Source organism: Trachurus japonicus, chromosome 15 (genome assembly GCF_045865225.1).
Source record: "Trachurus japonicus isolate A0001 chromosome 15, Traja_1.0".
In the NCBI taxonomy this organism is placed as follows: Eukaryota; Metazoa; Chordata; class Actinopteri; order Carangiformes; family Carangidae; genus Trachurus; species Trachurus japonicus.
Window position 1 is genome coordinate 23,715,526 of NC_140921.1, and position 12,598 is coordinate 23,728,123.

The 12,598-nt window shown below is 40.8% G+C and overlaps 2 protein-coding genes across 22 annotated transcripts in view; both read right to left on the minus strand.

The window, feature by feature from the left end:
- Nucleotides 1-513: 513 nt before the first annotated feature.
- LOC146973745 (putative E3 ubiquitin-protein ligase TRIML1) lies at nt 514-2,930 on the minus strand. The gene is made up of 5 exons (XM_085799033.1): nt 2,702-2,930; nt 2,301-2,534; nt 2,097-2,143; nt 1,850-1,992; nt 514-1,185 (listed from the first exon to the last, which is right to left on the minus strand). Exons 2-5 carry the CDS (start codon nt 2,433-2,435, stop codon nt 587-589), a joined length of 924 nt encoding a protein of 307 aa, XP_085655159.1. The 5' UTR covers nt 2,436-2,534; nt 2,702-2,930; the 3' UTR covers nt 514-586.
- A 3,260-nt stretch (nt 2,931-6,190) lies between these two features.
- The window catches only part of ablim1a (actin binding LIM protein 1a), a 39,014-nt gene continuing 32,606 nt past the window's right edge, over nt 6,191-12,598 (minus strand). For 5 of the 21 annotated variants that reach the window (XM_085800623.1, XM_085800617.1, XM_085800614.1 and 2 more), the window contains 7 exons: nt 12,288-12,335; nt 11,143-11,280; nt 10,309-10,403; nt 9,994-10,117; nt 9,709-9,770; nt 9,427-9,487; nt 8,846-9,203 (listed from right to left, as the gene is read on the minus strand). In XM_085800623.1, coding sequence (XP_085656749.1) covers nt 9,025-9,203; nt 9,427-9,487; nt 9,709-9,770; nt 9,994-10,117; nt 10,309-10,403; nt 11,143-11,280; nt 12,288-12,335 — 707 coding nt within the window. In that variant the 3' untranslated portion in view covers nt 8,846-9,024. Of the gene's footprint in view, nt 7,250-7,475; nt 7,557-8,589; nt 9,204-9,426; nt 9,488-9,708; nt 9,771-9,993; nt 10,118-10,308; nt 10,404-11,142; nt 11,281-12,287; nt 12,336-12,598 lie in introns of those variants that run through there. The other 16 variants (XR_015037775.1, XR_015037771.1, XR_015037774.1 and 13 more) reach the window with 12 other exon arrangements.

Sequence of the window (12,598 nt, forward strand, 5' to 3'; positions counted from 1 at the left end):
GCAGACACCCATGGTCTCCAGAGGTTGAATTTTCACTTGCATTACCATTGGGTAAAACCTTTCCCTTATCATGTGAACTAGTCTAACATAAAACATCTTTCCCCATTAGCCTCAGCAGTGTTTTGTGGTTAACTGCTGATTAACAAATGGTGATACACTATGATAAACTATCATTGCAAACATGGTAAACAATACCAGACACAGTTGAGAAAGGAGACAGCTCACTCGCAATTATTTCCTGTAAAGTGTCACAAGGGTTTCTCCGCCTCCCAAGGACAAGCAGCAAGTTTCAGTCCATTCATTTCAATTATTGTGATCACAGATAAAGATCAGTTCTTCCCCTCATACTGTAGCTATCTACTGTTGGCTTGTCATTATGTTTTGACCTGAACAAGCAACCTCAAGTACATCCACTGAGAAGACTGGAAGAGTGTACTATTTTATCTTCTGTATGGTTGGATGTTGATATTAGCATAGCTAAAGCACCATAGAGCCATTAGTGTGGCCATCAACTCCTAGTCCTGTTTAATTAACAAAGCCAGTAGTTCAATTTTTTTTTATAAAGTAGTGTCCTAGCAGGTAACTGCTACAAGCTTTTCTGTGGAGCAACTACTGAGACATCACCAGTTGGAGACGCAACATTACAGATTGAAATAGGCTTTGCATTGGCGCCATTGTGATCATGGCCGGGACACAGGGCCAGGTGGAGGCAGTCTGAGAAGGTTCCTGCACAGAACGAGAACAGCGGCGTCATTTTATCTGCCTCGAGAAACGTCACCAATCCTGCAGGGACACTACACAACACACCAATCCGACAGAAGCGTTTCGTGAAAGGTAGCTGATGTGGCACCCCCCCATGCCAGGCTGTGTACTCCCCATCAAAAAACTCCACGCACCAAGACTCGTCCCCCCGGCCCAGCCAGCAGTCCTCAGTGGTGCCTTTGCGAGGAATGCTGGGGTATGTAACACCCAGCTCCCAGTAGGTCTTCCCAGTCACATCAATCTCCCAGTAATGGCGACCAAAGGTGAAGCCTTGTGAGCTGATGACATTGAGGGTGGTGTCAAAGCGTCCAGGGAGTTCCTCAAGCTGCTGCCAAGTGTCTGTGTAGGTGGCACTATCACCTTGTTGGGAGATGATCAGCTTTGGGTGCGCCGTGTGTGGATCCAGACACGCCTCACTGGAATCTGGAGACACATTAACATGGTTATATAGAGTAGGTGCAATGGGATCATCCCTACAGTATGTTCCCCGGGTCCTATGTTCCCCACTTTGTATGTTCCCCGCTTTTCCCCAACTGCAATTTTTGTACCCATACCTGGAAGTGGAGTTGTGAGTGACTTGGCATATTTTTGCCTATTTTTGAGTGAGAAGTTGAGTTGTGACTTTGAGTGAGAAGTGTAAATGTCCCATTGGTTGGGTTTAGGCAATGAAGAAAGGAGTTGGTTAAGTTTAGTAAAAAAAGACCAGATAGAGGCTAGACAGGCCAAATAGATAGAGAGCCCAGATAAGTACAGTAAAGAGAGTCCATCGACCAGCAACAGCGGGGAACATAGGACCCTTTTTTGGAAAAAAGGTCTTATGTTCCCCGGTAATAGTGGGGAACATAGGTCCCTTTTTCAGAAAAAGGGTCCTGTTCCCCAGTATGTATTGCGACCGGGGAACATAGGACCCTTTTTGGGAAAAACAGGGAACATAGGACCCTTTTTGGGAAAAACAGGGAATATAGGACCCTTTTTCAAAAAGAGGGTCCTATATTCCCCGATCAGGGAACACAGGACCTGGGGAACATAGGTACGCTCCCGGTGCAATAGTGCCTGTGAACAGTAGAGAAATAATGTGTGAACTGACAGCTATTGATGAGTTTCTTGATTATTGGTGTCTGCGAGCAGATGAGCAGAAGCATGTTGTTGGTGAGGCTGAGGATCTGTTCAGCTTTAGCTTCGTCCAGGTTCACGCTGCTTGGGTCAGTCCTGTTGAGCAGGTCCATCACTCTGGAGGAGGTAGACCACGGTTAGACACATCAGTGTTTGCTCTATTGTTGTTTTGTTGTGTTATTGAAGTCTCATGTTTTATTTATCATGATTTGGTTCCATACCTGTCCACTGTGTCCATGTCTTTCTGTTCAGGGTATGAAAAGAGAGACTGAAAAAAAGCACAAAAATGAAGATTAAATACATTTTGAAAGCAGGATCTTTAATATGATTTACCACTATACATTTTCTACACACAAATGAGAGGGGAAATACAGAATTTTAAATGATTTGATCTAGTGGAAGTTGCCACTTTCAAGTTTAATCACCAGTGTGTCAGGCTCTGCATCAGTCTGGTCTCGTGCCACAGTGAGTCTGGCCAGGTCCTGCTCTATCTCCTGGATTAGAGAACAGTTCCTCTCCATCAGTCCATCCAGAGCAGACACCGCAGCCCGCTCCTCCATTTCAAGGTGGGACAGGGTAATCCTCAGGTCCTCGTCCAGAACGGCCTGGATCTCCTGGTATTTCCTGATGATATTCTCCCTTATCGCTGAGGACTTTTTCTGAGTCAGGCACAAGTATTTATGAGTTTATTATGTTGCTCTATCACATTGTGTCATTATTGTCAGTGTTCTTGTTTCAAAAGGATCTCAAATTCTCAAATGTAATGTCTCTACAAATGCAAAACAATCATGTGGCAAAATTTCAGAACTGACTTGTCTGAACTTACAGAGATCTCTGATTGTCTTGCTGCCAGTTTCTTCAGTCTGTATTTCACTGCTTCTCTTTGCTTCTTTAGACTCTCCTGATGCTTTTCTAATGTGTCCTGTGGAGAGGGGTGTACACATATTCAGCACGGCTCCATTCAACACCAGCCAAGTGGACTGCAGGTGTGAAAATGGCAGCCGCGGAAGCAGAAGCAGCTTATTATGAGACTTGATGTAGGTGGAAATAAAGCAGCGTTTTGAGTGACAGGATTGTGTTTACTATAACAACCACCTTGTCTTTTCTTAAATGTTAATGAAAGGCATGCTGTTTTTTCTCTAAATGGCACAGTCTCATGTAAGGCTTCTGTACCGCTGCAACCCAACCAAGTTGAACATTTTTTCCCATGCATTTCCTCATTGCCATTACATACATGCCATTACACTGACACTGTGCAGTGATGTGGTTCCAAAGGCATCATGTGTGGTCCATAGTGTTTGTGAAAAATAACCATTATTTCTCTTACCATGTAATTATGTAAATCAGGCAGAACTGTTATTGATTTTACATAAGCCCTATATTTATGTATAATATGTAACCTGGATGCCTTGTTCTTATTATGTAATCAAAATGATTAAAATAGTGATTGCATGTTCCTCATTAGATTTATATTAAATGTTATATACTTTTCTCTCTCTACAGAAGACAACATAGCTGAAAGGAACATTGTACGTGTCCTGATGATGGAGATGTCTGCTGGGAGCAAATTTCCAAAAGTATAGACCCTTTTCTTGACTTGGTCTCATTAAGAATGAATATCACGTAGAAGACATAAATATGACATAAATAAATCTCTGCAGTGTGACAGTATAGCTGAAACTACAGCATGAATTATACATTACATGGTACAGTAAGTGGGCTATAATATATTGTGTCTTTTCCCCCTGTTTTATTGTTGTTAACTGTATTTTTCATATTTTTAAAGCACCAAGTGCCACCAGGTTTTCATTATTTACACAAATACTTGAGTATAATTTATTTTTCCTTTCCTCTAAAATGCTCCTTTAAATTGTTATTTGATATTTGTCCCATGGTTATGTCCTTTGTAAAACATACTGGTGTGATTGTGCATTTTTATTTGTTAGTAGAAATTCCATCATGCTTTACACCACTGACTGACCACTGCTGACCATTTTCCAAGGCACACAATAGTCTTCTGCCTCATTAAAAGCCCCAGCCACTCTGTCCCTCTTATTCTCATGCTTCACTCTGCAGAGTTTTACACCAGAAGACTGTTTTCACATTCGTGTGATGAAAGGGTAGAGTTGCTCTGTGTGTCCCGTTAATCTGAGTTTAACATGAACGTAAACTACAGCATGATGATGTGTGATCACAATAGATATAAGATTGATGCGTTGAAACCTCCAGTGCACATGCATTCATCATTTCTGAGTAAAGAAGGATGCATCTTGTGTGTAGCAGTTAACTTGAAGCAATACTTACATATTTGTGGAATGAGGATGGAGGTTATGCAATTTCAATTTTACTAATGGTTGATTGAATTTTTTGTGGAAAGATCAAATATGACACAGCCTGTCTGGGGGCATTGTTCATTTCATAAATTACATTTTTTGAGTCCAAATCATTATATTATGTACTAATACTAAATCAGAGGAATACTCTTATATTAATTAATTAATTATTTAATAATTATAAAGAGTTCAATGCTTTGTAGCAATGCTTTCATGAATCCCATAAGACAATGATTTATGAAATCCAGAAGTATAGAAAGACATGGATATTATAAATGGGACAAAACTTAATGTGCGTGCTTCTTGTATAAGTGATTAACTAATGGAAGACTTGGAAATTGAAGCCAAGTCTCACATGTCTTGCCTCAATCTTGAAGAGGTGTAATCATTGTTAACCATAACATAAGACTATTTGATGTTCACAGTGAAGCTTTATCTTTTTGAAGCCAGATTCATATCACAAATTGGTTTTTAATGACTTCATCCATGGTTTAACATACATTACTGCTTGGAATAATGGTCAACCTTATTAGTAAATCATTAATAATGATTGTGGCATGATATGGAAAATGGTCAATTATACCTACGATATGCAGCACACAGTGGCGGCCTTAGACATCTGGGGGCCCGTTTCAATATTTCATATGAGGCCCTACCCTGTTAAACATAAAATTATTTGCCAGCTATGTGCCCATGTGTCGCTGATACTTTAAACCCTGAAAGGACGCAGTAAACGCACTATCCATGCATCCCAGGTACGCACAACACATTAAGTGTTACAATCACTATCAGGGCAAGAAACCAGGACTTCGCAGAAAAAACGAGGACTGAAGTTGGTTGTAGCCTACATTTTCAGACAAACTACAGGCTTTAACAATATTCTGAATTTAAATTGGCAACAAAAGTAATGAGAGCAAAGTGCTCCGCGTTATTTCAGCACCACGACCACGGACAAGGAAAGGACGAGACATGCGGACAGACAGACGTCTACAGGTGCTGATCCTGTCGGTGCTGCGGTGCTGGAGCAGCAGACAGACAGCTGTCTCCTCCATTAGTAAAATCTGTAAATAAGCTGCCAATAATATCACATTTTAGTTGTGCTCTCGCTGTGTTTTATTTCTCTGTTAAGTTAGGACGTACTCATAGATCGCCTGTTTGGAGGCATTTTAACCCGAGGAAAAAAAGAAAAGAGGAGGAAAGTGATTGACAGACGTCAATCATCAGGTTACGCAGCTGGGCGCACGTCAGGAGGAAAGCAGGAAAAACAAACACTAAGAGAAAAGGAATAATACTGGGAGAAGGAAAACGAGGGTCTATTGATAGTTTGCGGGCCGTTTTCAAAGGTAAGCTACGTTGTTATTGATATTTCCTGCCGTATTATTAATTAGGAGCGACTAGTAGGCTACCGTCGCGGTGTGGCATGATACGCGCATCAGTGGTTGTAGAGCGGATCAGGGGTCGAGTGTGTGACCGCACGGTGGACAGAGCTGTTTGTGTGTGTGTGTGTGTGTGTGTATGATAAGGTGAAACCTATGAATTATTGTACTGTCTTTGACTTGGTGGCTGGCAGCTGGGGGCCCCCTGGTGGCTGGGGCCCGTTTCAATTGAAACGGTTGAAACATAGGTAAGGCCGCCTATGGCAGCACATGACTTGTTGCAAATGGATAATGGTCTTTTAGGGCACAATCTGCTATCAGGTAATGTATGTGTACTGTATAAAAAGTGTTAGGAATATTAGCATTAGAGTAAAGTCATGTAGCAGGATGTTTCTTCACAGGAAGCCCAGCTAATCAGTGTTTGTATAGAAGCTCCAAAGACTCCATCCCTCTGATCAGTCCTGTAACAGTAAACCAGTCCTCAGATTACCTCTCACCCTGTGTTAAGTCACTGAACGATTGTTGTTTATTGTGGAAATGCAAAGAAGAAAACAGAGAGCAGAAAAGAGTCTGTGGGTACCTTTGGTATAGCCGAGGATCATATGGTTTGTGGTGATTTAAAGCTTTATTGGCTTAGATTTCAATACAACAAATGGCAGTGTGGGTTTTCATTTATAAAACAGTACTTTCAAATACAGTTGCTTCTTACATTATGTGTTTTACCTATTTGTTGGTTACTGTATGTTGGATACGGCAATAAAATATATTAAGATTTGTACTTCCAATACATGTAAAGGGAGAGTCTGTGGCCATGTTTATGAGAGCCTGAGAAGAGAGACGTTTTCTTTTTGTCAGGGTCAGATGAATGTTTGGCGTGTACAGTAGCCAGGGAAAGAAGACTGATGATGTGTAGGTGCTTGGGTGATTCATTTCCATGTAGATCCAGAAAAGAACAGTTGGTGGGTCAGCTGACTGCTTTCCCAGTGCCTTTTTTTTTTTTTAATTCCAAGACTCACTGAGCCGATTCTTGCAAACTTTGGACTAAAACTGTTTCAGCCCAAGCGAAGGAAAGCTGACATATGTTCAAGCTACGAGCATGGACATTTCGTAATGGGGCCATGAGTTTCTACTGTACTTACAAAGTTCCACAGGAATTAACAGCAACAAATAGTAGGAATAAACAAGCAAGAAAAAAAGGAAAGCAGTTCCACTCAAAGCAAAGCAAGAAGTAAAACAAGCGCGGTCAAATCAAATAACATGACCCTATTTATCATTCATTCTCATTCTTTGTCATTTTTGAACATGGAAGAGATTCCCATTCCTTGTTTCCTGTGCAAGTCTAACTGGACAAGTCTTTCAGCTCACAGTCTCAGGAAGCATCAGAGCAAAAAGAGTCCATTTCATGGCTTCCTTCTTTATGTCAGGATAAAACAAACAAAAAAGAAAAGAAAGACCCAGAAGAAAAGGAAATAAACCAAAAACCTACATCTAGATTACAGTTGTTGTGTGCTATCTGAGTGAATGTACAGTATATGCATGCTGCTCTGAGTGTTAGAAGAGCTTGGCCTTCTTTTTCATGTCGTTGCGTTTCCACAGGGGAAGCCTGTCAAACTCCTGGATCTCCATTCCAAAGATGTCAAAGAACGTTTCGGGTGCTAAGTGGCGCTAGAATTGAGAACAAAGGTGGAGAAAACAAAGGAGGGGAGGGTGGGAGGGGAGGGGGGGTGTTTGTGGTTAGCACCAAAAGCCATAAAAAGGGTCAATGCAAAAATGACAAGAAGCAATGGATACCGCACATTCCTTGCTACAATTGTATTTGTGTAACATGCTATTTACACAAAGTAAGAGAAATCCAGTATCAACTGCGGACAGTCAGGTGGAAAACTGATACCTCCAGTCTGGTTCTGTCCACATCCCTGGGCAGTTTAGCTCTCCCTCTACTGGTTATCATGAGCATTTCATAGGGGTACACCTTCAGAAGGAGACACTCATCAGTGAACAGGTCAAACCTACAAGCTAGAAACCAATCTTAAAAAAAAAAAACTTTGCAAACCATTTTTATTCAACAAAGGATAAAATTTGGATATTTTGGTAATTCTGACTGTGACAAAAGAAACACTGGGTGGGAGAACAGGAAGGTGACAGGAGGCTGACTGGGGGTGAGAGCTGGTTTTTGTTTAGGTTGTCGGGGAAATGTGTGGTGACATGGTGTGCACACATTTTTGGTGTAGAAACGCACAATAGATTAGGATAAGGGCAAAAACAGGAACAGAGTTATGCAACAGTCTGTATTTTTAGAGTAATTTAATACAAACTAAAAAAAGATCTAACATCAATAATGTAGGCCAAGTAAATCCACATGGGGATGTTTGTCCTGGAAAACTGAGGTGCTTCTACTTTGCTAAATAACTAATTCCCCTCTGGAAAAGAACAAACTGGCCGTTGGTGTTTTATTGGAAATGCTCAATAATAAGCAACTAGAAGTTGTTTGAGGCCTCTAACCAACTCATATCCACACAGTAATGTGTACGCCCTCTTATATACTACACAGTATATAGTGATATGAGTTGTTTGGATGACAATCTGGGCATTGGATTCTCCACTGTATGCTGCATACAGTATCCAGCCACTGTAAATCAAAGCTATGTGCAGATGAGCATGGAGAAGCCAGCATGCTAAGCGCTAGAGTGACTCGGCAGCTCCTGAAGCAGCATGCTAAATCAGGAACCCAGCTAATGTGAGTCTTTAACTTCCAGTAAAAATCTCTTTTAGCTCCCTATATCTTCCACCAATGTCCCTGCACAACGAGGGTAAATAGAGCATAATTATTTTGATTTCACCCTCATCGTTTTGGGCTGGTCCGACTTTCTAAATTAGCTGCAAAATGTATCCTTATTTACAGGTTAACATGTTCTTATATAAGTAAATGATGTATATAGGTTTTGTAACATATATCAGTGTGGATTACAATGTTGTTGTCAGTACAAAAAGAAGAAGATACTTGCTTTTGGTTCCAACATATTAGGCATAGATACTCCCCTGTCCATCCTTGCAAGTGCTGCACGGCCATCCTTAATGTGCTAAAGAATAGAACATACACAAATGTAATATTGTGGAAGGGGACTGCAGGGTTAATGGCATGAACATGTCCACTAATGACAGTGGGCACAGTTTTCACTTAATGGAGCGTATAGCTTGGATAGTGGTCAGTATCTTAGTAAGTATTAAAGATGGGCACTTTACATGTTTTCTGAATGTCTCTATTTTGTTTTAGTTTTTTTTTCATATGGGTTTGAAATCATATATTTAAATGTAACATTTAGCTTGAGTCATAACACTGGTAAACAACACACAGAACAAGACATGAGGCCATGATAGTACATTGCATTTACAGTACACTGGTTCAGCTACTGGGCAGTGCATGTTTTGGGCATTTGAAATCACTGCACAGCATGCCCTGTAGTTGACATCAACTCAACAGTGAGGCAAGCATGTAGCAGGAGTGGGCGGTGTGCATTCAGGGCAAAGTATCTCTTGCAACCCAAGAGCAAGCAAATATATGATGCAAGGTGAGGAAGCATGCCATATGAAAAAGCAGATGAGAGACATACCTGAAACTCTGCAGGACAAAATGGGACAGAAAATGAGACTCACAGTTAATGGTTTTGCTGTCAAATCCTCCCTGCCAGGTTATTAACTACAACACTGCTGTCCCTGATATTTCAAAATGCACGTCCATTTGTGTACATATAGCAAGCCATTTCTGAGTTCTGATGCTGAATAGCTCTGGTGAAATTGGCAAGAGATTTGCTTGGTGGCCATGTTTTAGGAGCAGCTCTCACCTCTGCCTCCTCCACACATGTCACCATAGCTGTTGTACTGGGTGAAATCTGTCGACTGGGGCTGCCGGAACAAAGAAACAAGCATTAGAATTATGGCCATTTTGTTACTGAGTTAAAACCAGAAAGAGATTCAAGTCTAATTGCTATTTAATTAGATGGAAATAAATCGTGTTTTTAGCGTTAGTGCCAACATATACTGCATTTTACAGGTTGTTACATAATCAATGGCAAGTTTGATGCTGTTTATTTGAGATTATTCTGTAGGCATGAGTGAGGTCTCACCCGATGTAGCCCATTCCTTCCATAGCCAGGCAAAGAGTTTGTTTTTGTTGGAGAAGTTGGATCTGAAAGATAAACATAGTTGAAATTATATTTGGTTTTAGACTTAAAATAAAACAGTGCTACCTGGTTTTGGCCTACTGTTGCAGATTCAGTCAGAAACATTGATGTTTACAGAATTATTTAAAAATCCCCATATATCATAGTGTTATCTACAGGTGTTACACTTATGTTGCGGGACATTGCTGACGACTCAAGAGCATATTAGCTGACAAAGCTGCTCTATACCTGCGTCACAGTTTGTCTGTTTGGAGTCGTAGCGCTGGGCAGAGAGGCTACGTGCATGACGTTCCCTGATCTGTTCTTTTTCCATCTCCTCCTTCAGAATCAGCTTTCCAAGACCAGACTGAATCTAAACACAGAGACATGTAATTTAGACCACATGGACCAACATACCAAAGCAATATACTATAGATAAGACTATTAAGAAGCCTTACACCTCAGGCACATGATATCCAAAATACGTCTTATATGTACCTACTAAAGAAAGGGCTTATGGTTAATGTAACCACACTGTGTATGTTTGTTTTTGTTATTCCTAACCTTGCTTAGGTGTTCCTCCTGGAGATGCTTTCTTTTCAAGGCCTCTTCTTCCTCCTCTTCTCTGGATCGTCTCCTCCCTTCTGAACCTATGGGTGCTGTGCACAAGCCCAAAAAGTTACATAAAACACATTCCCATACACCCACAAAGACACAGAGCTAAAACCATGCTTCACATGTACAGTACTTGTATAGTACAACAAAGATCAAATGCTTCATCCACAGTTTAAATTTAGAGAATGACAGAAAGATAGAGCGGCTTCATTTGACTGTAGAGCAGTGAGGAATACACAGAGAAAATGAGAAATAGGTGGACAGGAGAACACAAATGTGAGACAGAGTTGACGAGACAGACAAACAGAGGGGGGACTTATTGGAATATTTGGCTGGCCTGACATGACAGATGCTTACACCCCATCAGTGATGTCAAGATTTTACTGGATGTCAAATACACAGAACAGCACGATGTAGGACAGACAAACAAAAGTCAGTTTGAAGTCAGTCTCTGTTATCTCTGTCCAAGTCATTTGTGGCACTATTGTGTACGGCTAGTGCACCCATCATGTGCAGCAGGTGAACGCAAAATGGTGAAATTGATGCTACTTGAAGCAGAAAAAAATATGATTGCAACAGAAACCAAACAACGCTTCTGCTTTGTGCAAGCAAAACTTAAAAGCATGTAGCTCCTATGACAGCGTGAACTCAGTGTGAAGCAGGGATGCAGTTAAGCTTTTGGGACAGCTAGGACGGAGGAACAAGAGTTAGGTTGTGATAAAGGTGTCTATTGTACCACTTGAAGGTCGCAGTGCAAGCATGCCCATCAGGAGCCTACTGTACCTAATACAGCGAGAGAGTAGGGCCAATCGCCCTCACTCCGTGAGCTGTCATCCGGAGAGGGAGCATGGGCAGCGGGGAAGGTGGCGGATCTGATGATCTCATCAGCAGTCTTGCTTTGACGTGCTATGGCAGCTGTATCTAGGTTGGTAATCATGGGAACTGTATCTATCAGTGTCTGGGTCACAGTCTCAACCACAGGTAAACATCATAGAACCAGAGGATCGTTGGACTCAACGATCATTGTTGGTTCCTCTTTTAAAATCAAAGCTTTCTATAATGCAAAAAATGCCCCTCCTAACAAGTCACTAAATATTGGATAGAGCCTTGAATCTATTCTTCTCAAACCAGTGGTGAGGAACTGACATAGGGGAAGAGTCATTGTGGTTTTAAGTGTGATATTGTCCACAAGTGAGGAGTCTCAAAACCACCAAAGACAACGTACTCATCTGACTCCTCAAAACTCAAGTATCATTATCCTGTAATTCTCAAAAGCTAGATCATTTAGTTTTCAGGGCTCATTATAACACCACTACTGTGACTTGTTAAGATGGACATGAAGTGCAGTGTAAAATTAGCTCTAGATCAGACAGAGGAGGTTTGGAGACAGACTTCAAACAGTGCTCATACATTGACACTGGGGGGTGACTACATGGTTAAATGAATACACAGTTTCATTTGTTTAACAAAAGCAGCAAAGACCCCAGCTCAGTAACATTCATTACTCCGTGGTTTCCAACCTGTTTAGTCTGAGGTTTCTCCACAGCTGTCAGAGGAACTCACACACATCTATAATGCTCCAAATGTACACTACCACTGATTATGTTTTGATGTAACTGATTGAGCATTCAGCTTCTACCACTTGGCACAAACTAATTTGGCAGTTTTCTTCACTTATAGCAATATGTTTGGACCTTTAGGCTAACTTTTTATGCACTCTTACATAACTGCAACTTGTAGCGTGTAGGTGTTATAGCTGATTACTGTATGTGTTGTACAGTGGGTTTTTATGAAATTATAATTTCCATTTATTCAAATCAGTTGATCTAAAACGCCCTCATATCGCTCTCACCTAAAATATAAATATACAAATCAGTCCTGTCTGCTCTTTTTACAGTAAAATAGACTAAACTGTAGAGAAAAAGTACCATGTTGTTTGTAGATGGGTGGTTTTCTGTAGATGTTGCTCCCTTGATCTGAAAATGTTGAAATGTAGACAGAAAAAAACATTTACATACTACACAGTGCCTATATTATACAAATATAATACATATTTAAACTAAAGTCACCCTTTTTCCTGTGACAGATCTGTATAGTTATGAAAAAAGAGAGGAAAAAGTAAAACCTGATCCCAAATGAAGTATAATGCGATAAGAAAGAAATACAAGAAAGACAAGGAGGTAGAAAAGGAAGAAGGAAAGAAGAAAAGAAAGATAGAAAGAAAGAGAGAAAGAAAGAC